This window comes from Manis javanica, chromosome 15 (genome assembly GCF_040802235.1).
Source record: "Manis javanica isolate MJ-LG chromosome 15, MJ_LKY, whole genome shotgun sequence".
Taxonomy (NCBI): domain Eukaryota; kingdom Metazoa; phylum Chordata; class Mammalia; order Pholidota; family Manidae; genus Manis; species Manis javanica.
In genome coordinates, this window is record NC_133170.1 from 39,056,047 (window position 1) to 39,079,826 (window position 23,780).

The following is a 23,780-nucleotide window of genomic DNA, read 5'->3' on the forward strand; positions in this document are numbered from 1 at the left end:
GGGGGCGATAATTTTGGGAGGCCCTCGGGACCGAGTCTGAGGGGGACTGAAGGGTTCTGGCTCAGTCTGTGGTGGAGTGACGCGGTCTAGCCGTGCCTAGTCGAGCAGGTCCTGAAGTGCAGAAGGGGGGCAAAGAAAATAAAGAAAGATAGAATCGGACCCACGTGTCACCAGCTAGCAGCCCAGCTGCTTACTTCTGCCGCTCTAGTTGGGCTTGAACTCATGACTCTGAGATTAAGAGTCCCATGCTCTACTAACTGAGCTACAGCAGGGCTCCGGTTAATTGCTTATGGAATGTGTAAACAAAATGTTCTTTGTTCTCCATTCCTGCCACATCTGCAAGTGGGGGAAGGGCATATTTAGAAGCAGGGGCGGTGTTTCTACACATCTTCAAGGTCTCCCTATTTTCAGAGTGAGGAGTCTTGGCAAGATATGTTTTTGTGGACAGATAACTTCTAAGGACTGCAGATGTTTTTGTGGACAGATAACTTCTAAGGAATGCACCGGTTGTTCTTTAGCTTGTGCTTTCCCATGCTGCATTCAGACATGGGGGAAGGTGCTTTCCCATTCTCTCTACAAACATGTGAGAAGACAAAGGCAGTCCCTAACAGGGGAGAAACAGGTGATGAGGGCAAAGACGGAGGAGGCCCCTGGGACCTAGTTAAAGGGGGGCTGAAAGGCTCAGGCTTAATCTGCAGGGAATGAAGGTGGAGGAGGTGAGATGGGGGAGGAGATGGTTGAGGAGGAAGGGAGAAGGGCTGTTGTAGGAGAAGAAGGGGAAGGGAGTGAACTCTCGGAGGCTTCTGCGGGGGCAGCGGCTTGCAGGCTAGCAGAACTGGGGAGGGGGCGGGGGGAGGAGGAGGCGGAAAGCGTCGATACAGGGAATCTCCTTCCATTTTTTCAGGTGCTGGCAATAGTTAAAGAGATTGCGAGTGATGTTAGGATCAAGAGTTCCCCCTGCAGGCCATTGGTTGTTATTGTCTAGGGAGTATGTCGGCCAATCTTGGGAGCAATATTTACGGAGAAGTTTTGGTTTTATATCAGGCGTCAGGGAGAGGGTAGCCAGATGCTTAAGCAGGCATTCAAGAGGTGAACTTTCAGGGAGGGATGAGGAGGCTCCCATGGCTAAAGGACAGAGAAGGAGATAAACAGGGGAAGACGAACGGAGATCCTCGGACTGGAAGCGGACCGCAAGGAGACAAAGAGCGGCCCCGATGATCCTTGGTGGTCTGCGGAAACTCCTATACGAGTCGGAATTTCTTAGGAAGTATGGGTCGTCACCCAGACTTCCCTAAGAAGGCAGAGTGCCGGAGTCACGAGGTACCTAGCGCTAGGCATTTTTGGCAGACAGAACAGATTTCGGCGGACGGAACAGAAGGAGGAGGGGGCGGGGAAAGGGAGCGTTCTCATCCGCAAAGGAGTCACCTCGTTTATGGCTGTTGGAGGGGGGGGCCTGAGGGTCTGCCGCAGCCGTGAAGGCCTGAGGCGGGGAGAGTTCCCTCCTCGTCCCCGAGCGTCAGGGCCTTGCCAGACGATCACGGTCAATGGCACTGCGATAGCTCGGAGAAGAGTGGCCCACCCCGGGGAAATTTTGCTTAAAAAGTTTCAGCACTGATGGAAGGGACGGTGAATGCGTTATGACTGTTGGAGGAGGGGCCTGAGCGTCCGCCGCAGAGCTGTAAAGGCTTGAGGTGGGGATTTATGGCTGTTTGGGGAGGGGCCTGAGGGTCCACCGCAGCCGTGAAGGCCTGAGGCGGGGAGAGTTCCCTCCTCGTCCCCAAGCGTCAGGGCCTTGCCAGACCATCACGGTCAATGGCACTGCGATAGCTTGGGGAAGAGTGGCCCACTCCGGGGGGGAAACTTACCTAAAGGCCAGAGAGGAGTGGTGAGTGTGATGAACCAGTGCCGGAAAAAGAGGACGAGGGCAAGCTGCTGCTGGTGTCGGGGGGAAGACGGGGCCCAGTTGGGGTGTCCCGTCTCCCGGGTTTCAGCACCAATGAAAGGAAAGGAGCGACACATAGCAGCAATTCACCGGAGAGTTCCGCTTTATTAGGGAAAGGTGCTGGGTTATATAGGAAGGGGTATGAATTGGTTGAGGTGTCACTTCTACCGGGCTGGTGGCTGTTGGCTAGGTGCTGGGATTGGGAGGGGAGCGAGAGGTGATTGGGCTTCAGGTGGTGCCAGCGGGAACTGAGGACCCCGAAGAGAAGCCGGAAGTTTGCCATCTTACTGGTGGGGGCCCTTCAGCCTCTGCCTCAGCCTGGCCCCCGGCTCCTGCCAATCTGTAGTTCTGCAGCCAGTGGCTTGTACTTCGAGCCCAGCCAGCATGTGGGAGAGCACGAGGATGCCTAGGAGGAAAGTGGGTGCCACCCCTCTGGCTGGGCATCTGCTGTGTCCCTGTGGTAACAGCATTTGATTTGGGGGCTCAGGGGATGTGCTGTTCCTGGAGACCCCGCTGTGCATGGCTGGCAGGCCACGTGAGCCGCCAGTAATTGTGGGTAGGAGGGCGGAGCACCAGCCTCAGCATGCTGGTTTGGGCTAAGTCTCACCCTGTGCCCACCCCGTGCCAGCAGCTTTGGCTGAGTCGGGGAGATTTGTAGGTGACAGCTGGTGCCCTTCTAAGGCAGAGGAGCCAGTGGTGTACCAGTGGCCGGGAACTGCTGTGGCCTGATGCTCATGCCTGCGTCCAGAGGGTAGTTCAGGCTGATGCCGAGCACAGAGGATGGGCAGGCGTAGACTAGACTAATTTCCCTGAAACCCTTGAGTTAGACCCATCCCTGTCAGTCTGAGGCCCCAGTGACCAGGGAGTCTGGGGGTCCTCCTGCCAGCAATAAGCCACAGCCACAAACCGACTGGGTGGCCCAGGCCGTCTCCACACACAGCCTCCCCATGCTGTGCCCTCAGGGTGCCCCTCTTAGGGGCCTCTTCATGTGCGATGACTTCTGATAAGGCAGGAATGGAGATGCTGTTTATCAGCCTCCGTTCCAGAGTCTGCACACTGTCTAGGCAGCTTGTCCCACAGGACTCTGTGATGTTGGAAATGCTCAATATCTACACGGTCCAGTATGGGGGCCACTGGCCACATGTGGCTATTGAGCTCTTGAAATGTAAAACTGAATTTTTATTTCATTGTGATTAAATGTAAAGAGCCACAGGTGGCTAGTGGCTCCATATTAGTGTAGTTTTAGAAAATCATAAGTAGTTGATTGCAAATGATTGTTTTTTTTCCCTTTTTACTTTTTATTATTGAACATTTCAGATACATACAAACTAGAGGGAATAAGGTAATGGAGGCCCGGCCTCACTGTCACTGACCCATGACCGACCTCATTTCATCCATACCCTCCCCTCCCATCCCCCGCCCTCCTTTTTTAGTTCTAGCTGTGTTATTTTGAAGCAGATAATAGCTTTTTAATTTTAATTTTTAAACAGCTCATCTTTAACCTCAAGACAGAGCAGAACTATTTGACTTTGATTTTTCTAATCCCTTGAGGCTCTTTTGACACTGTGATAATATTAAAGAGTTTTGTGACCTGTCTTCTAAAACAGCTGCAGGCCCTACATTACAGCTCTCCAGACTGCTCATGGCCTTCTCCTGCTTTTCATAAACACACACCATGGACCTTTATTTTATTTATAAGTATGTATTATTTACTATTGTATATTACATAGTTTAATATTAACTGATAATGACTCAAACTGTCCATGATAACATTGGGACTGAGTAAAAATTGATGCCCCATATGTTCAACATACATTTAGATCTGCAAAAAAATTGATCCAGGAAAAGTGCATTTGATAGAAATAATGAAAAACTCTATGGCACAAACTATAATAAGTAAAGGTTGATATGGATAAAACTGTTCAATGGATCAAATCCATTGATTTGAAATTTTAAAAATCCTAATGAGAAATGATTTTCAGTAACTAAAAATGAAAAAAATTAGGAAGAGTGGACATGAAAAATGATCAAAGAACTAATGGGCATGATGGAATGTTCTCTAGAAAATGCTTTCACATAAAAATGAATTTATTTTGGTACAATTCTGGTTAAAATGTTTGTATCCAAACATCCTCAGGGCCAAATAGCATCGTCAGCATGGCTGGTATCCATCTGTGGCTGCTTTTCAGTTAACTTCAGGCAAAATCTTGAAAGACATGTGGAAAGATAAGGACGTTTGCAGACTTGAAAGGCAACTGCTGGTCCCTAGGATTGCTCCGAACACAGGCAGGAAGCCAGGAGCCTGAATGTGTCCATCCTGGACCGCCCTTGACCACTGGGGCCAGCAGGGGGTTTGTTTGTGCGTTCAGAGTATTTGATCTTCCTCAGGTGCTTGGAGAGGAATCGGAGGCTTTCCTTCATGAGTTCCATCTGGAAGTTGGGTCTTCCCAGCAGCACCCACACTCAGTCAGGAGGCAAGGACAAAATTGTACCGAGTTGGGAGAAGGAGGGATGCGGACTTCCCGCCAGGGGCTGCCCGGTGCGGCAGGGACCTTGTCCCGAGCCCTGCGGGGTGGGGGCCCGCCAGCCAGAGCCTGACCCGGTGGAGAAGCCAGGCCTCCCTGTGCCCTGTCCTCAGGGCCCTGCAGCCCCAGGCCTGCTGGGGGACTGGTGCTGCCTCACCCAGGCTGCTGCTTTCCCTTCCTCTTGAGAGGACAGTGGGGCACCCCCATCTGCCATTTCATGCTGAGTGTCTTCAGGTTTCTGGAAGCCTCTTATTGCTCCATAATTGCTGCCATCAAGCACTGGGAGGTTCATGCAGACTGAGCCCACTCACTTGTACATCAGCCCCGAGGGTCCCCTGGGTTTTTGGTAATGGGGGGCGTTGGGAAGGCAGTGGGGGAAGCAGTTGGGGCCCTGGGCCCCCTTGGGGGACTGGTTTTTGTGGATGGAGGAGCCACATTGCCCCGCGTCTCTCATCCCCTAGCTCCCCTGTGAGCGGGCGCCACGGCATGGAGGGCAGAGATGGTAAGGCTCAGCATGCAGGCCCGGCGTCCCCAGCCTGCCCTCTGCTCAGCTTACTTGCGGTGAGCACAGCTCTCAGAGCAGCGGCGCTCCATGTCTGTGCACGGTGCTCTCCTTGGTGGCCGAAGTCTTTCTCCCTGTGACCTCCCTTCCCCGCCTGGTTAGTTTAGCAGTGGCCAGTGTGACCTTGATTAGGGCGAAGAAGACGACCAAACTTTGCTTGATCTCTTTGTCAGGAGTTTGTAGCCCTAGCAGGTGGTATTTAATAAATTTGGAAGAAAGGCTTCTGTTTTGAATAGGGTTTGAATCTTAACCCCACTGTTGTTAACTGTGATCTTAGGAAATGTATTAACCTTTCTAAGCCTTGGTCTCCTTAGAAAGCAGGGATGATAATTAGACTTACCTTGTAGCATAGTGTTTTTTTTTTTTATGGCCTTATCAAATCTGTTTCATTACATAAATGGACACTGAGTATATACATTGGTTTTTTTCCATAAACCTACCGTAACATCATCTTGACTAGCAGCATATTGTTTTGAGACTTACATGAGGCAGTGTACTCAGCACACCTTATATACATTATGTGACTCGGAATAAATGTGCTCCAACAGTAACTACCATGATTATTTCTTCTTACAAGCATCTGTCTCCATTCTTACAGGTTTGCTAGGGGTCAGGTGCAAGGTTAGTCTCATCTTCAGACTCTCTCTGTGCCTGGAGCCGCCCCAGCTCGAGCAGGGCCTTGGGCAGCCAGGTGGCAAGACTCTTTCCCCTCACCATGCCCACAGCTCCTGGCGGTGTGTCTGGGACACCCGCGTGAGCCACAGGTGACTTCAGCAATCCAGCAGTTTGAATTCCCTCCACCGTCAGCCCCTGAATGGCTCTCCTTGCTACAGTTCCATTCAGTTACAGGCACACAGTCCAGCCATCCAGCGGTTATGCCATTGCCAGAGTTTACCCCCAGGTTGGCAGACACTGCCTGGTAGGGCAGAAATAGCCCCACGAGGGTCAGGGGCCTGGGTTCCTGGCTCTGGCCAGAAGTTAAACAGCTGTGTGACATTTGGCAAGTCTCTGTGCTTCTCTGGGCCCCTGAAAACTGAAGGACGAACCAGATGGTCCATGAACTTGCTTGCAACCAACACAAATGTCCAGATGTTCTGTTCCTGAGATCAGTTACTGGCTGGAGGGGGTCGAGGCAGATGGCTGTGAGGGCGGCCACTCCCTTTTCCTGGCAGCCTCGACAGTGGGGGGCCTTGCTGCCGCACCCCCCCTGATGACACTGGGGGATGCCCACACGTATCTGAGGGCTTCCTAGTCACTGCTGGCCCCAGGCCCATGTCTAATGAAGGTCACTTACCAAATCCATTCATCATCAGCCTTTTAAAATTCTGTCCATAGAGCTGTTACCATGAAAGCTGTTAGTTTCTGAGTCATGAAGATATTTTAAATGTCTTGTGTTGCATCCTACAGCTCAAACCCAGCTCTGCTAACATTTTCCTCTTTGATACTATTACAAGTGTCAGCTCCTCAGGGTGCTACTGGGTGTCTCTGCTACGAGAACCACTGAGTCACCTCTGTCAGATTTGTGGAATTAGCCCAGTATGGGTCCCAGGCTGTGAAAACTGTCCACTCGCTCACCTGGTGGCCACTCCCCTGTCCAGCATTTACAAGGACCCGAAGGCTCCAGGCCAGGTTCCAGAGCGGAGAGGGAGTTGGCAGTGCGTGTCCCAGCCGCCAGGCACTCACCTTCTGGAGGGTGTGGTGGGCCAGCGGGGCCCCTGCCATTCCTGAGGCCTCATGATGGTTCTTTCTTGCACAGGCTCAGCTGGAAGCTCAGAAAGCCACGCAGGACTTCCAGAGGGCCACAGAAGTGCTGCGTGCTGCCAAGGAAACCATCTCCCTGGCCGAGCAGCGGCTGCTGGAGGATGACAAGCGGCAGTTTGACTCGGCCTGGCAGGAGATGCTGAACCACGCCACCCAGAGGGTATGAGCCACAGCCTGTGCGCCTGGGGGCCGTGCTGACCTTGTGTGCACACATCTGTGTCTGCAGTTGTGGGGGGCATCTGCATCAGGGGTGCTGTGCACCTGTGGGTGGGTATGGGTGCGCCCCTCACTTTCCCCTTGACCCCTGATTTGGATGACCCCTGCTTCTGGTGAGCCCTGTGTGCATGGGTTTCCCCAGGCCAAGGAAGTGGACTCCCAGACATACTGCCATGTGGTGGACAAGACTAGCATCCGGAGGGCATGCACATCTGGCCCTCAGCTGGGCTGGGCTGTGGGGAGCAGGCATGTGGGCAGGAAGTAGGCTGTGTGCTGAACTCGTTATGCCTTTACTGCTCTTCAGCAGCCCCAGTGACCTGCTCTCTGACCACATTGCTCAGAATCAGAAGTGATGAGGCAGCTTCTTGGACCAGCTGGACTCATTACTCCTACCTAACTCTGCTGGGTTTCCTAGGAGTCATACAGAAGGTTCTAGATACCACCGTGCCCCCACCCTGCATCCCTCGCCAGCTTTCTGCAAGGTAGATGGGTGAGAGGACACGTGGCTTCAACAGCTCCAACTAAGGCCGTGGATGGAGGCCATGGAAGGGTTGGGGATCTGCATCCCTGGTCTAGACACCTTGAGAGGCTGCCTGTGGGGCTGGAATAGAAAAGTCAGAAGTTCATGCCAGTAGCCTGTCCCTTTTCAATGTCATCTGCCACAGTGGCTCATGTCCTGGGGGATCTGATAATTAAAGACAGCCTTGTGCTTCCTTAAATAGAGAGGCTAACATATAAATGACCTCACCTGCTCTGGACCGCCTCCCTGGAGCCTGTGTGTGGCCTCTGGCCTCCTGCCCCCTAGCGGACACAGTGCCGAGGGGGCCAGCGGGGTGCCTGGGCAGCTGTTCTGGGTAAGCTGGTGAAACGCCAGGTAGACGCTGGAAAGTTTCTTGGTCAGGAAGGACCCTTGTGGATGGTGCCTGGCTGGTCAGGGAGAGGTGTCCCCAAGGACCCATCGCACAGCTCTGACTGCACTATTCATACCACCATCTTTGGAAATGGTGCTTCTTGGGGTTGTGAGGTGTGCAACTTCTAGGGCTGTACCGGGTGGCCCTGGGTGTCACCTGCAGCTTTTGGGGCCCAGGGAAGGTCGTCTGCTGTGTGTCTTCACTGAGGCCCCTGAAGGTTTGTTTCTTGGTCATGGGAGTAGCCAGTGTAGATTAGCAGCTGTTCTGGGTCCCAGGCCAGGATTTCCACCCTGGGCTGCAGTCCTGTTTCCCACATTCCTTTCCAGTTGCCTAGGCCTCAAATGCTGTTCCATGAAGTGTCGAGAGAGAAGGAGAGTTTGAGACTCACACCAGCAAGAGGCAGAGCTGATGGCAGAGCTCTTCACAGCCACATCTCTGCCTCTGAGAATCTCAGCCTACAGGGCACACGCTCTGCATGTGATGAACGGGCCAGACACTTATGTGTTTGCCTGGCTGTGAGCCACCCTGTGAATTTGGCATTTCCCCCAAATGGTGCATGCTCCCCAAACCTCGTGGGCCTGGCTCACTTGACTTGAATGCCAGTGGGTGAAGGTGCTGAAGGGCACGGCTGATGTCTCCTCTCTTGTCTGACTTCTGGATACTCCGGGAAGCCTGTTTCTTTAGAAGGGTGCTTCATCGCACCTTTCATCCACAGAAAGTACTACATAAAAGGTCTAGTCAAAGATCCAGAGCTCGGAGAGGTCCAGGAGTCTTGAGGACATGGCAGTGGTTGGGCTGCAAGATCTCCCACCCCAGCACCATGGCAGAAGGCCAGAGTCCCTACCCTCGGACACCCTCTGGTGGCACTGGGCATCGGCCCCTGGCGCCACGCCAGAAGCCAGCATACTGGGAGGTGGTAGGCCCCGCAGGGGGCCCCGGTATTCTCAGGTCACATGTCATGTCGCAGACCAGCAAAGGGCAGTGCTCTGCTTGGTGCTGGGGTCAGGGAGGGCCTCGGGCACCGCCCTCAGTGTGAGGCAGAGCAGCGAACCTGCCCTTGAGGGCCTCTGGGTGTGTGTGTCGGCAGGGTTGGAGTCCCTGCTGCTGACCAGCGGGCTCTGGCAGCAGAGGCCAATTCTGGCCTCAGCCGTCATGACCTTGCAGTGGCCTTTATGGGAAGGCCACAGCTCTTCATCCTCTGGGGGAGGAAGCCTGGCATCAGGTGGGAGGAAGAGACCTGACAGAGGAAGGAGGAGATGTGGCTTGGATACGGGTAGGCCTCAGCTATCTAGGTGGCATCTAGGGGATGCAGAGCCAGCCCCACCTCTCAGAAGCTGGCATGGGGATTGCCTGGCACCTGGATCCGAGGCCTGGGATGGCGCTGCCTCTGCCTGCCCGATGTGCACACCCCTCCCCTGGCAGTGGTGAAAAGCTACCTTCCCAGGCCCCTCTCGCCCAGGATGCAAGAACCAGCCTGAACGACTGAGGTTCTGAGGAGACACCGAAGGTGCCTTCCCGAGAGCAGTGTAGGGCCCTGATCTTTGCTCCAGGACGTGAGGCTGTGAGTGAGGCTGCGACGCCTCAGAGTAGGAGGAGGACCGGAGAAAGCCAGGCCCCAGGCTGAGGAGCCACACCAAGGTGGGAGTGTCCAGGCCCATTCAAGCCATTCTGCATGCATGGGGCCCCGCGAGGAGGCTGTGCCCGGCCCTGCTGGCGCCTCTGCCCAGTGCCTTCGGTGTCAGGAGGCTTCAGCTATTGGTGCCCTGCATGCTGTTGTGCATAGGTCCCCAGAGCCTTTGGACTGAGCAGCCTGCCTGCTCCGGGGCTCCCAGGAGGGGACTGTCCAGTGCTCTTGGACCCACATGTCTGCCCTGCCAACTGAGGAGGAGGGGCAGAGGCCTGTGGCTTCTGCAGAGTCTTGTGCACAGGGGGCAGGTGGCAGGTGAGCTCCTGCGGGCCTGAGCCCACTGGCCTGCCCAGGGCTTGGAGCGGTGGCTGGAGCAGACCCTACAGTGCTGGCTGAGGCCATTCAGGTTGAATGGGCCTCAGACACGCCTGGGGCAGGCCTGAGGGGCGGGCATGTGTTTCTGCAGGCCTTGGGAGCCCCAGGGATGCCCAGTTCCTGGTCCTGTAGGCTGACACACACAGAAGTTAGCACAGCCATTGGGTCATCCCAGGGCAGGTCCCCTCTGGGGACCTTGAGGAGAAGGTTCTCATCCACTGTGAGGGAGACCAAGGCTGTGCATGTTGAACAGTTACTTCCTTTGGGAACCTTCTAGCTCCAGGAAAGGAGGCTGAAGCTGAGCACTGCCCCTGTCTTCCTTTGTGAGTCCTGCAGGCTCACTGCACAGAGATGGCAAATGGGGCTTCAGGGCGTGTGGCCAGACGTAGGGGAGAGCTGGGGCTTGTGCTAAACCTGCTTCAGCCAGAGTGCTTCCACCTTTCAGACTGTTTACCGCAAATGCCACATGCAGGGACCCTTCCTGGCGCTGCCTGCCCCATCCACCCTCTGTGCTGCCCCATCTCACAGCCTGGAGCCCAGGTGCCACCACGGCCGTGCAGCCCAGGGCGCTGTGCCCTGTGCACACGATAGCTGTGTGATCAGCTGTGCAGCTCTTGAGTTGAATACAGTGGGGGCATCTCTGCAGAGATTTGAGTCCAGACCAAATAGGTCTCAACCCAGACTTTGAGGAGGCAGGGGTGGCCCTGGGCCAGTGGCAGTGGTGCCTGGAGGCCCCACAAGCCTTCATGTCCTTGCTTTCCTCTGTGTTCGCCTGCACCCCCTGTTCCAGCCTCCCTAGCAGAGCCCCTGTTCCTGCGTCAACCCTCTGTCACCCCCCACCCCCCAACCCACACAGTTCACGCCTAACTGCAAACTTCAGATGAAGGGGTTCCTTGGTTACTCAGGAGATACAGCCAAGGTGGGGACACACTTGGTGACTTTCTCCCCAGAAGTAGAAAGTGGAGCTGGGGGTTGGGGGTAGGACTTTGCAAGGGCAGGAGGTTGTGTGAATATGGGGTCGGGGAGATTTGGACAGGGTATAGTAGACACAGCCCAGAAGGGGTAAAGCAGGGGTCAGCAGCATGCTTCCCCCTCAGTCTTCATTGGCAATATTGCCAAGTGCTTGGAGCTTTTAATTTTAGAAAGACTTTGCCTGTTTTTGCAGAGTAGGAGGGGCTGAGACGGATGAGGGCCTGTAGGCTGCTGGTGAAAACCCTGCTTCTTATGGGGAGGAAGCTCCTTTCTGAATTGGAGCCTCAGATGATAGCTTTTATGAATCTGTTTACTTTTTATTGTTTTACTAAGGTACATACAATAAAATGCACAAATCTTAGTGTACAGCTCCTGAATTTTGACATGGGTATACTCTCATGTAACCATCACCCAGATCAAGATATCAAACATTCTATTTTTCTCACTTTTCACCTATTTCACTCCCCCTTCCCCTGTGGTAACTACCAGTCTGTTCTCTATGAGTCTATTTCTGTTTCATTTGACTTTAGATTCTATGTGTAAGTGAAATCATATGCTCTTTGTCTTTCTCTGTCTGACTTACTTCACTTAGCATAATACCCTCAAGGTCCATCCATGTCAGCAAATGGCATGATTTCATTCTTTTTAATGGCTGAGTGATATTACATTGTATATGTATGCAATACCTTCTTTATTCATCTATAGGTATTTAGGTTGTTTTCATATCTTGGCTGTTATAAATGATGATGAGATAATGGGTGCATATACCTTTTCAAATCATGGATTTTGTTTTCTTCAGGTAAATTCTCAGAAGGGAGATTGCTGGCTTACATGGTATTTCTGTTTTTCACATTTTGAGAAACCCCCATACTGATTTCCAGAGTGGCTGCACCAGTTTACACTCCCCCAAACAGTGCAGGAGGCCTGTTCGTCCTCCACTTCCTCGCCAACACTTGTCATTTCTGTTTTTATTTTATTTTTTTAAAATTTTGGTATCATTAATCTACAATTACATGAAAGACATTATGTTTACTAGGCACCCCCCTTCACCAAGTCCCCCCCACATACCCCTTCACAGCCACTGTCCATCAGTGTAATAAAATGCTGTAAAATAACTACTTGTCTTCTCTGTGTTGCATAGCCCTCCCCGTTCCCCCCAACGCACTATGCCCTCTTTCTTCTCCTCCCTCCACCCGCATCCCTCCCTTCCCACCCATCCTCCCCAGTCCCTTTCCCTTTGGTAACTGTTGGTCCATTCTTGGGTTCTGTGATTCTGCTGCTGTTTTGTTCCTTCAGTTTTCCTTTGTTCTTATACTCCACATATGAGTGAAATCATTTGGTACTTGTCTTTCTCCGCCTGGATTATTCCACTGAGCATAATACCCTCTAGCTCCATCCATGTTGTGGCAAATGATATAGGATTTGTTTTCTTCTTATGGGTGAATGATATTCCATTGTGTGTATATACCATATCTTCTTTATCCATTTATCTACTGATGGACACTTAGGTTGCTTCCATATCTTGGCTATTGTAAATAGTGCATCTGTCTTTTTCAACCTGGGTGAAACATAGGGGTGCATCTGTCTTTTTCAACCTGGAGTGCTGCATTCTTAGGGTAAATTCCTAGAAGTGGAATTCCTGGGTCAAATGGTAAGTCTATTTTGAGCATTTTGAGGAACCTCCATACTGCTTTCCACAATGGTTGAACTAATTTGCATTCCCACCAGCAGTGTAGGAGGGTTCCCCTTTCTCCACAACCTCGCCAACATTTGTTGTTGTTTGTCTTTTCGATGACGGCCATCCTTACTGGTGTGAGGTGATACCTCATTGTGGTTTTAATTTGCATTTCTTTAATGACAAGTGATGTGGAGCATCTTTTCATGTGTCTGTTGGCCATCTGAATTTCTTCTTTAGAGAACTGTCAGCTCAGCTCCTCTGCCCATTTTTTAATTAGATTATTTGCTTTTTGTTTGTTGAGGTGTGTGAGCTCTTTATATATTTTGGATGTCAACCCTTTATCGGATCTGTCATTTATGAATATATTCTCCCATACTAACACTTGTCATTTCTTGTCTTGCTGATATTAGCCATTCTGACTGGTGTGAGGTGATACCTCATTGTGGTTTTGATTTGCATTTCCCTGATGGTAAGTGATGTGGAGCATCTTGTCATGTGCCTTTTGGCCATCTGAATGTTTTCTTTGGGAAAATGTCTATTCAGGTCCTCTGCCCATTTTTAAGTCAGAATATTTGTTTTGGTGTTGAGTTGTGTGAGTTCTTTTTGTCTTTTTGGATATTAACCCCTTATTGGATATTCAATTTGTGGGTATATTCTCCGTACCATAGGTTGTCTTTTTGTTTTGTCATTGGTGTCCTCTGCTGTGCAGAAGCTTTTTAGTCTGATGTAGTCCCACTTGTTTATTTTTTCTTTTGTTTCCCTTGCCTGGGGAGATGTATCCAGAAAAAAATTAATGCTGATGTTCAAGAGGGTACTGCATATGTTTTCTTGTAGGAGTTTTTTGGTTTCAGGTCTTCCATTTAGACCTTTAATCCATTTTAAGTTTATTTTTGTGTATGCTATAAGACAGTGATCCAGTTTAGTTTTCTTGTGTGTAGCTGTCTAGTTTTCCCAACAACATTTATTGAAGAACCTGTCTTTTCCCTATTGTATTATTTTTGCCTCCTCTGTCATGTATTAATTGACCATATAGACTTGGGTTTATTTCTGGGATCTCTATTCTGTTCCATTGATTTGTGAATTTTTTCTTGTTCTCTGGTACCATACTGTTTTGATTGCTGTAGCTTTGTAGTATACTTTAAAATCAGCAAGTGTGATACCACCAGCTTTGTTGTTCTTTCTCATGATCACTTTGGGTATTTGAGGTCTTTTTTTGGTTCTGTACAAATTTTAGATTCTTTGCTCTAGTTCAGTGAAAATTGCCATTGGTACTTTGATAGGGATCACATTGAATATACAGACTGCTTTGGGCAGGATGGACATTTTAACAATAGTAATTCTTCCTATGCATGAGCATGTATGTATTGTCTTCAATTTCCTTCACCAATGTCTTGAAGTTTTCAGAATAGAGATCTTTTACCTCTTTGTTTAGATTTATTCCTAGGTTTTTTATTCTTCTTGGTGCCATTATAAGTGGGGCTTCTTAATTTCTCTTTCTGTTATTCCATTATTTGTATATAGAAATGCAACAGATTTCTGAATATTGATTTTATATCTGTGACTTTACTGAATTCATTTATTCTAAAAGTTTTTTGGTGCATTTAGTGTTTCCTATATATGGTAGGATGTCATCTGCAAATAGTGACAATTTTATTTCTTCCTTTCCAGTTTGGATGCCTTTTATTTATTTTCTGTCTGATTGCTATGGCTAGGACTTTAGTTCTTTAATCTATTTTGAGCTTATTTTTGTGTATAGTGTAAGACAGTGATCCAATTTCATTTTCCTGCACATGTTGAATAAAAGTGGTGGGGGTGGGCTTCCTTGTCCTGTTCCTGATTTTAGAGGGAAAGCTTTCAGCCTTTTCATCATTCTATGATGTTAGCTGTGAGTTTGGCATATATGGCCTTTATTATGTTGAGGTATGTCCCCTTTATACCCACTTTGAGAGTTTTTATATGAATGAATGCTGAATTTTGTCAAATGCTTTTTTAGCATCAATTGAATCATATGGTTTTTATTCTTCCTTTTGGTAATGTGGTATATCACATTGACAATTTGCAGGTAAATATTGAACCATCCTTGCATCCCTGGTATAAATCCCACTTGGTTGTGGTGAATTATCCTTTTAATATTATTTTTTAATTTAGTTCACTAATATTTTGTTGAGGATTTTTGCATCTGTGTTAATCAAGAGATATTGATATATTCTTTTTTTTGTATTGTCTTTGATTTTGGTTTCAAGATGGTGCTGGCCTTATAGAATAAATTTGGAAGCTTACCTTCCTCTTCAATTTTTTGGAATACTTTGAGGAGGATAGGTATTAACTCTTTAAATGTTTGGTAGAATTTACCCATGAAGCAGGCCATCTGGTCCTGCATTTTTGTTGTGAGATTTTTGATTACCACTTTGGTTTCATTACTAGTAATTGGTCTGTTCAGGTTTTCTGTCTTCTACCTGATTCAGTCTTGGACGATTACATATGTCTAGGAATTTAAGTTTCTCCTAGGTTGTCCAATTATTTGGCATATGATTTTTCATAGTAATCTCATAATTATCTGTTTCTGTGGTGTCATTTGTAACTTCTGTTTCACTTCTGATTTTGAGTCCTCATCTTGATGAGTCTAGCTAAAGGTTTATCAGTTTTGTTTATCTTTTCAAAGAACCAGTTCTTAGAGAAATTGGTCCATTTAAAATGCTTTTGGACCGTTCCTTAAAAGTGAACCCTGTATTGAATCCTTCTGTAATGGAACAGATCTCCCCCAAAATGCTGCCTTTGTTTATCTGATAAACTTGAGATTTTGAGTTTTCATAAAGGTTACATGAGTAAATCCTTGAAGCTTAAGATTTAATACAAGACTGAAGAGTTACTGCTAGTTCTCTGAGTATAGAATGTTTATGCACTTTGTTTCATTGTGTAATCTTTGGTGTTAGAACAAAGGGAAAGGATTCTCCTAGCCTTTTGGTCTTGGTTAAAAAGTCATTTTAGCAAATGTGTCACCTCTTGCCAGCTTAGCTCAGTTCCCTTATATTTTCCTTCCCTGTTTTAATTCTGTTGTTTAAAGGTATCTAAAGCATTGAAGCCTTTATTAAAAGATACTTAGTTTTAAGAAGGTAAAAGCCCAACTGATAAATATGAATATAAAATGTTCAAAGATGTTATTCAGCTTATTAATGAACGAGGGAGCTAATATTATTTCAAAAATAGAATTTCAAAAATGTATATAGAAAATCAAGAATGCTGAAATAAATTCACAAATATATTTAAAACTGGTCAATATTTACAGGGCAATCAATAAATGTACCTCTACTGGGACACAGTTAATCTTCATTTCTAAGAATAGAAATTATTTGTTTTACTATTAGTTTTCTACAACTTTTAGAGCTACAAAATAGCTCCAAAGCTAGAACCTGAAAGGGATGTTAGGACAGGCCATAATTTTTTATGCTCATTTCAAAGTCTTTCATAATTCTTCCTGACACTTAACCAATCCTTTGCCTGGAGGGGATGATAGGGTGTCAGCACCTCCCGCCCGGGCTTCTCCCTCAACTTCCTGTCAAGGGCTTGGTGGTCTTGCTGGGGTCTGAGAGAGTGGGACCGTGACCAGGGCCCACTACGCTCCTCTCGTGCTCCTCAGGGAAGCTAAGTGCAGCCTCCAGTCCAACCTCAAAATGAAGATGAGAAAGCAAATGTGAGCTGCTTCTGCAGCCTGAATGGCCGTTCATCTCCGTCATCATCTTCCTTCAAGGCAGGTCTTGTTCTGATGCCCTTCCTCTGGTGAGGCACGAAAGAACCAACACTGTCCACAGATCTGGGAATGTGCCTTTGAGCTGTTTTGTTTTTATGGCCATTGAGGGCCCTTGATTGTTGGTTTTGAAACTCATTTTTATCAACAGGCTTGATAAAATGTTACTTCCAGAATTTCTTACCAGACCCCTGGTCCAGAATTTCTGTGAACCTTGATACTTAATATGGATGACTCGATATTAATTTGTTTAAATGTGAAATTTAGTCCTCTGGGTCCTGGATTCTTTTTTGTCTATCAGCTAATTCAGGATATTTGGGAAAGGGCCAAACAGCTGGGATGACGGTTGCCTTATTACCCTGATGCTCCCATGCCTGGTTTTGCTGGGTCTCCTGCTTCCTTGGTGTCTCTTAAGTTCCTGCCAGTGCCATTTGGCATTTGCCTGACCATAAGCCCCTGGCCCAGGGCAGGAGCAGGAGGAGCCTGTGGTGGCTGCTTAGAGCCAGGAGACCTGGCAGAAGGAAGTGGACATCAGTTGAATCAGACTGGTTTCATACTTTTCTGTTTTGTTTTTCCTTGTTTTCTTATTGCCATAGTCAATTTGGCTACTACCTAAGACTTTTCCAAAATACATTAATAGGGAAAAGTGATCCTATTCTATTTGGAATTTAGTTTAATCTTAGTCTGCCCTAATTTCACTAATTTCCTTAAAGAATAGTTTTTAAATGCTATGAGCCATGAGCCAACAAGGGACCATTCTGGGCTTGCCCAGGCGGACGTCTGCTGTCATTCCCAGGTCATGGAGGCGGAGCAGACGAAGACGAGGAGCGAGCTGGTGCACAAGGAGACGGCGGCCAGGTACAATGCAGCCATGGGCCGCATGCGGCAGCTGGAGAAGAAACTCAAGAGAGCCATCAGCAAGTCCAAGTAAGTCTGGGCATGCGGTTCCTGGGCTGTATGACTGACTGTCTTCCATGTGCCCTCAAGTTTTTATGTGCTGTGCACTCAGGGACCCATTTCACCAGAGCCTCCTATGCAGGCTCCCTCTGCCCCCCAAGCTCTGAATATTCTAAGGCAGAAGATCCTCAGGGGACCAGGCTTCACGTATGACAGGCCTGGGAGACACAGGAAAGGAATTGCAGAAGCAAACTGCTGTGTGGCTCATTGGTTGGGGCCAGGGCCTGTGCACTCAGGGACCCATTTCACCAGAGCCTCCTATGCAGGCTCCCTCTGCCCCCCAAGCTCTGAATATTCTAAGGCAGAAGATCCTCAGGGGACCAGGCTTCACGTATGACAGGCCTGGGAGACACAGGAAAGGAATTGCAGAAGCAAACTGCTGTGTGGCTCATTGGTTGGGGCCAGGGCCTGGGCTTTGGGATGCTCAGGTTGTACCTGTGGCTCTGTGGTGGACAGTGTGGATGAGTCCTGACTCTCAGTTTACCTATCAGCATAATAGGGATGAGCTGTATATACACAAAACATGTTCTCTATGGACCAAGAGCTGAAGATATTATGCAAATTTGGTTTTAATGGAGGTTTTTTACAAGCTCTTCTTACTACTACTATATGTGTGTACAGTAACAATCTTGGGGACAAGCCCCCTGCTTCATTCACAATTGCTGGGCCTCCTAGCAAAAGAGGTAAGATTTGAGATGGCCTAAAACCACAGCCAGAGACAGACTGGGAGCTTCATGGAGGGTGAACGGCTCAAGAATACAGCACTGGTCTAAATGCTCAGATACCAAAGTTCTAAAAAATAGCCTGACCTAGAACCCAAATAAGTAGACTATTGGCATTTCTTGTCCTCTCTCTTGCCCATGATCTGACTGGGTCTGCAGGCGATGTGACACCTCTAGGCTAGAAAGTCCAAGAGCACCCATCTGAGCCCCGTTCTTTCGGAGGCCCCACTGTGCTCTGTGAGGGGTCGCATGGCTCCCTTCCCCAGGTAACCTGAGCCAGCCCCTCCCCCACCTCCTCTGCTCTGCATCCTTGGTGCACCAACCTCCCCAGGGAAGCTGGGCCACCTCTGCTGCTGGACACAGCCCGTGTGGCCTTGAACGGCCTCCCCAGAGAGGAGAGTGAGCCAGGGTAGGGGCTCCCAGGATTCAGCTGCACACGGGGTGGGTGGGGTGAGGTGGGGGTGGGGGTTCCCCGTATCTTGAGATGGGCTCAGCCTGCTCAGTCCTGGATGAGCTCAGCGCTAACTGGCGTCTCTGTCGGGCCCTGGAGCTCAGACATCTCCTCCGTCTCAGAGCTTCCTCAGAGCTTACACAACCCTGGAAGGGTGGCCTGGCCAGCTTGGCTGCTGGCCCCTGTGCATGCTGTGGCATTCACGGCACTGCGCCACCCTCATGGCCCTTCCTTGTCTTCCACAGGCCTTATTTTGAACTGAAGGCAAAGTACTATGTGCAGCTTGAGGTACGTGCGGCCTTTGCACCCATCACTGGTGGGACCTCCCCACACTTGCAGCCCCACTGTCTGTGGAAGCAGCCTGTCTGTGTGGCGTGCTCGCTGTGGCAGGAGGGGGGAGACAGGCCTCAGAGTGGTCTTGGTCAGCCTCAAGTGGCCTGTGAAATCCTCTAAATGTGCCGCCCTGTCACGGCCCATGTAACACTGAGCCAGTGGTTCCCCGTGGCTCCAAGGACCAACAGCACTGCCTGGGCCTCACCCCAACCTACAAATAGCAAGTTGTGGGGGAGCCCAGCTATCTGGGTTTTAAAAAGGCCTCCAGCTCAAGTTTGAGAAACAGCCCTGGGTGGGGACAAATGGCCGGAATGTGGACTTCTGTGTGAGCTTGGCACCATAGTGCCGCCTGCCGGAGGGCGTCTTCTGCCACGGGCAGTTTGCAGGTGCCGGAGCTGGGGCTGGCGCGGCGGCTTTTGTGTCGGGCGTGTGGAGCTGCGGTAAGAGCAGTCGGGTCCTCAGTCATGTTTCGGCAATGGTTTTGGGGCAGCTGGGTGGAAAATATGCGGGAACCTGTCATTCTGAAGCACTGCAAGGCCAGGAGGGGCAGCCTTCACTCACCACGCCTCCTGTCTTCCTGAACAGCAACTCAAGAAGACTGTGGACGACCTGCAGGCCAGACTGGCGCTGGCGAAAGGCGAGTACAAGACGGCCCTGAAGAACCTGGAGATGATCTCGGACGAGATCCACGAGCGGCGGCGCTCCTGCGCCATGGGGCCGCGGGGCTGTGGCGTTGGCGCCGAGGGCAGTGGGGCTGCAGAGGACCTGCTGGGGAGCAAGGCCGAGCCGGATGCGGTTTCTGGTGAGCAGGGCTGGTGGGCAGGCAAGATGGTCCCGCTTGTGCCATCCGCTACCTGGGCCACCTCAGCGTCTCGGAAGGGCAAGCCCGAGGGTGTCTCTGGTGGCTTCCCACATTTTGTGGACCACTGTGTTCCTCTAGATGCTCCTGAGTGTTCCACAAAGTCAGAAGTCTGCGGTCAGTAAGTTTGGAAAATGTCACACTGCTACCCCCTCTCACATCCAAAGTACCTATTAGAACATTCAAGGCTCTGAGAAGTCCTGCTGGGAAGAACAAAGAACAGAAACTTACTTTGGAATCAGATTTGATTCAAATCCTGACCTTCCCCTAGTACATGAGGTGGGCAAGGTTTCAGTTGTCTCAGCCTCTTCACCTGTAAAATGAGGCGTCTGACAGGACCTACTGTGTAGAGGCGTGGTTAGAAGTAAATGAAATGCTGGCACCCAGCGAGCACTCTACACGGGTGACTTCCACGGCCACTGACCACAGAGGCCTCTTCCCAGGCCGCCCCCGGTTACTGGTAGGGAAGTCTGATATGCCCCCTGCACGTTAGTTACGGCAGCCCCTGCAGCACTGCTGTACATGCCAGCTTTCTCTGCCTTTCCTGGGGAATAACCCATCGGCTCATCCTTCCTCAGGACATCTTTGATTCACCCAACAAATGTTTGCCAGGCCAGGTTAAAGGAAAAAATGTGTAATTTGAGCATCAGCGATGTGTCAGGTACTTTAATACTTGCTATTTCATAATCCCTGCCTGTATGGAGAGGAACATGAAGCACAGAGAGGTTAGGCAACTTGACTAGGGCTGCTCATCAAGGAGCAGAGGTAGAGTTTGAATTCTGAATTGAGCCCCTTTTCTGTCCCCACATGATACTACCTCTCATCTGTTGTAGTCCTCTAGGGTAGGCTGCCAGGGCTGTTGGTAAAGATGAGCAAGGAGAAAGGGGAGTAGATGATGATGATCGAAGAAGCAGCAGGTTGTGTGCAGGCTGACAGGAAAATAGCTAAAGGCTGGAGCAGCTTCCCCGCCCCCAGAACGGCATGGCCCTGGGCCTGGTCACTGCACCACTGAGGGAAGGAGGCACAAGTGCAGAGCACCGCGAGGGGACTTTGTCCCATTGTGGTGAGGTGATCGAGGCAGGCTCTGAGTGTGCCTTTTACACAATGAGAAGCTACCTGGAAGATAGCAAAGGTCCCAGCAGATACTCCGTGCGGGGCTGTTTCTTCTGGCAGCTCCTGCTTTTATGGAAGAAGGAACCTCTTAAGTTCCATGTGCCTCAGAAAGGGCCAGCACTCGTTCTGTATGTGTGTGGGGTGGGGGTGGGGGCTGTCAGAGGACAGAGGAAGAAGCCCCTGACCTGTGGCCGAATTCATCTCCCCTCGAGGCACTGCCTGGCAGGAGAGGCTGAGAGCTACTGTGAGGCCATTGAAGGTCCAGGGGATCCGGCTGCTTCCCTTTGGCTGCACTGGTCCGGCCATGCAGACTGGGGATGGTCACACTGCTTTCATGGGGTGCCCACAGCAGTAGGGATTCTGCATCCCATGCCATCCTGCCTACCAGCAGATGACCTTCTAGAGTATCTAAGCAACCAGGCTGCTACCTGTCAGTGTGACTGGTGTTCTCTCATCCTAGTGGCCTCTGAGGCCTTTGAAGACGACAGCTGTAACAACTTTGTGTCTGAAGACGACTCGGAAACTCAGTCTGTGTCCAGCTTCAGTTCAGGACCAACGAGCCCGTCCGAGATGTCCGGCCAGTTCCCTGCAGCGCCAAGGCCCGGCAACCTGGACCTTCCCAGTCCCGTGTCCCTATCAGAGTTTGGGATGATGTTCCCAGTGTTGGGCCCTCGCAGTGAATGCAGTGGGGCCTCCTCCCCTGAGTGTGAGGTAGAACGAGGTGAGTGCAAGTGGTCTCACCAGGGGGCTCCTGGTCTCTGCACCCAGATCTGTGCCATTCTAGGCCCCTGCCAGGTTTCAGAGCCCCCCGTGTGTGTGACTGCATCTTTGCCTGTGCAGTCAGAGCTGGTATCTGAGATTCCAACTCCTATGCCGGTGCCCCTGGCTCTGCTCCTGACCAGCAGCTCTGAAGTACAGCGTGGGCTCTGCGTCTCATGGCAACAGTTCCCCCCACCAGTGCGTCCTAGGGCGGTGCTGATCCCCAGCTGTTATGAGGATGAGAACTTTCATCTCTAAAGATAAGGAATATATAAAGCACTAAGGAATAAGGGCTGTCAGTGATCACAGGGTAGAGAGCCCTCTATGACGTGCGGTTGGACAACCCTGGATTCTAGAGGGCTGAGCTGGCAGATAGCCCCAGTGACTCCTGGGACTGTCCATGTTCACTAAATAATCTTTATGTTTCTGTAGGAGACCGGGCAGAAGGGGCAGAGAATAAAATGAGTGACAAAGCCAGCAACAATCGGGGTCTCAGCATCAGCAGTGGTGGCCGTGGCAGGAGCCAGAGCAGCACCTCCCGCGAGGGCCTGGCCTTGGAGAACAGGATGAAACAGCTCTCCCTCCAGTGCTCGAAGGGAAGAGATGCGATTATTGCAGACATAAAAATGGTGCAGATCGGCTGATCCACCCATGGCCCTGGCCCCAGTGTATATCAGTAGTTATACATGGAACTGTATGGAGAACATTGTGCCAATAATCATTTAACATATGCCAAATTTTAAGCATTTACTCTAAACTGCACTAATGGAAGAAGTTTCAGTGACCTTGAGGGCTGAAGATTTTTCTCATGGGGAAGCTTGTGAGCCGTCTGGTGTTTCAGAGCTGGTCCGTGGTTGCAGTGGCCTGTGGCCAGGTTCACAGCCTTCGTGGAGCGTTAGTGGTGACAGTGTTGTGGGAACAAGACAACTAGTTCCTATGAGAGAACCCGGGCCAGGAAAGCAGTGGGGAAGCTAAGCTACACCGTGGCCAGCAGCTGCTTCTCTTTCCCCCCTTCTCACTCTCTATTTGGGAAAATGGAGATGTTCTCTCTTTCACAGCCCAGGGGATTCAAATAAAAAAGAAGAGCAAAACACAAATATTCAGAACAATAGACTTTTGATGCAGTGAAGACTCAAAAAAATCCAAGTACCCAATTCATTTTCATCGTGTTTAGGAGGGACTTTTTAAACAGCATGTATGTAGGGACCCCCATTAAAACCGTTTTCTATAAAGGTCATCATGAACTGCACTTTTCAGGGTGGGAAAGGCAAAATGGCAGAGTGGGAACTGGGTGGGGATGAGGGTGCCAGGGACATATCATACAAGGGAAATGGTGGTGGGAGAGAAGATTCTGTAACATAAACCTTGTCCTACCAGCCAAGGGGACTCATTCTAAAAGAAGAAAGAGCATGAAGAAATCATTTAAGAGTTATGTTGCACTAGTATTTCTTAGAGGAAATTGTTCCTTGAAGCTAGGAAAGGGAGTATAGGCATGTGTTGGCAAAGGCTGTTAAATAGAAGCAATGGATTCTGTTATGCTAATAGTAGTAGTGTTAAAACTGCTTTTCTTTGTTTTCATGGTTACACATATTCAAAGCACTGTATTATACTTAGCCTTTTTTGTTAAGAAAACCACATTTCTGAAAGAAAAAAGCAACACCATTTCAAGTTGTCCATTCTGACACAGCTTGTATATTTTAGTCATTTGTAAACCTTCATACTGTAGTGCTTTCTCCTTTTTTAATGACTGATAAAATATCCTAACTAAAAGGTTATTTTGTACTTGTCTTAATAACTTGAGTGGAATAAAATGGCTTAAGAAAATGTCTAGCTTTCTATGACTTCAAATAAGAAAAGCTGATGTTGCCTAAAGAAGAACATGGAATGCAGTGGTCATTTGTTATTTTCAATAAAGGTCATGGATCCTAATAATTAAGCCCCAATTACCACAGTTCAAATTATAATTCCACTTTTGCTGCTAAAAAGCCAAGCAATGACACAGTTTTAGGAAAATTAAAACGGTTAAGTTGGACTATGTGTTCCAGTTCGTTGAAGAATGCTGTTGGTAATTTGATAGGGATTACACTGAATCTGTAGATTGCTTTGGGCAGGATGGCCATTTTGACTATATTCTTCCTAGCCAAGAGCATGGGATGAGTTTCCATTTGTTAGTGTCTTCTTTAATTTCTCTTAAGAGTGTCCTGTAGCTATCACTTCCTTGCTTAGGTTTATTCCTAGGTATTTTATTCTTTTTGATGCCATTGTGAATGGA

At 49.5% G+C, this 23,780-nt stretch overlaps 1 protein-coding gene across 5 annotated transcripts in view; it reads left to right on the top strand.

Moving 5' to 3' along the window:
• The window catches only part of SH3BP5 (SH3 domain binding protein 5), a 75,683-nt gene extending 52,351 nt beyond the window's left edge, over positions 1-23,332 (top strand). For 2 of the 5 annotated variants that reach the window (XM_036995505.2, XM_036995492.2), the window contains 6 exons: positions 6,786-6,950; positions 17,087-17,241; positions 18,690-18,732; positions 19,363-19,579; positions 21,210-21,470; positions 21,941-23,332. In XM_036995505.2, the coding sequence (XP_036851400.2) occupies positions 6,786-6,950; positions 17,087-17,241; positions 18,690-18,732; positions 19,363-19,579; positions 21,210-21,470; positions 21,941-22,152 (1,053 nt within the window). In that variant the 3' untranslated portion in view covers positions 22,153-23,332. Of the gene's footprint in view, positions 1-1,166; positions 1,321-6,785; positions 6,951-17,086; positions 17,242-18,689; positions 18,733-19,362; positions 19,580-21,209; positions 21,471-21,940 lie in introns of those variants that run through there. The other 3 variants (XM_036995496.2, XM_073223962.1, XM_073223963.1) reach the window with 2 other exon arrangements.
• Positions 23,333-23,780: the final 448 nt, after the last annotated feature.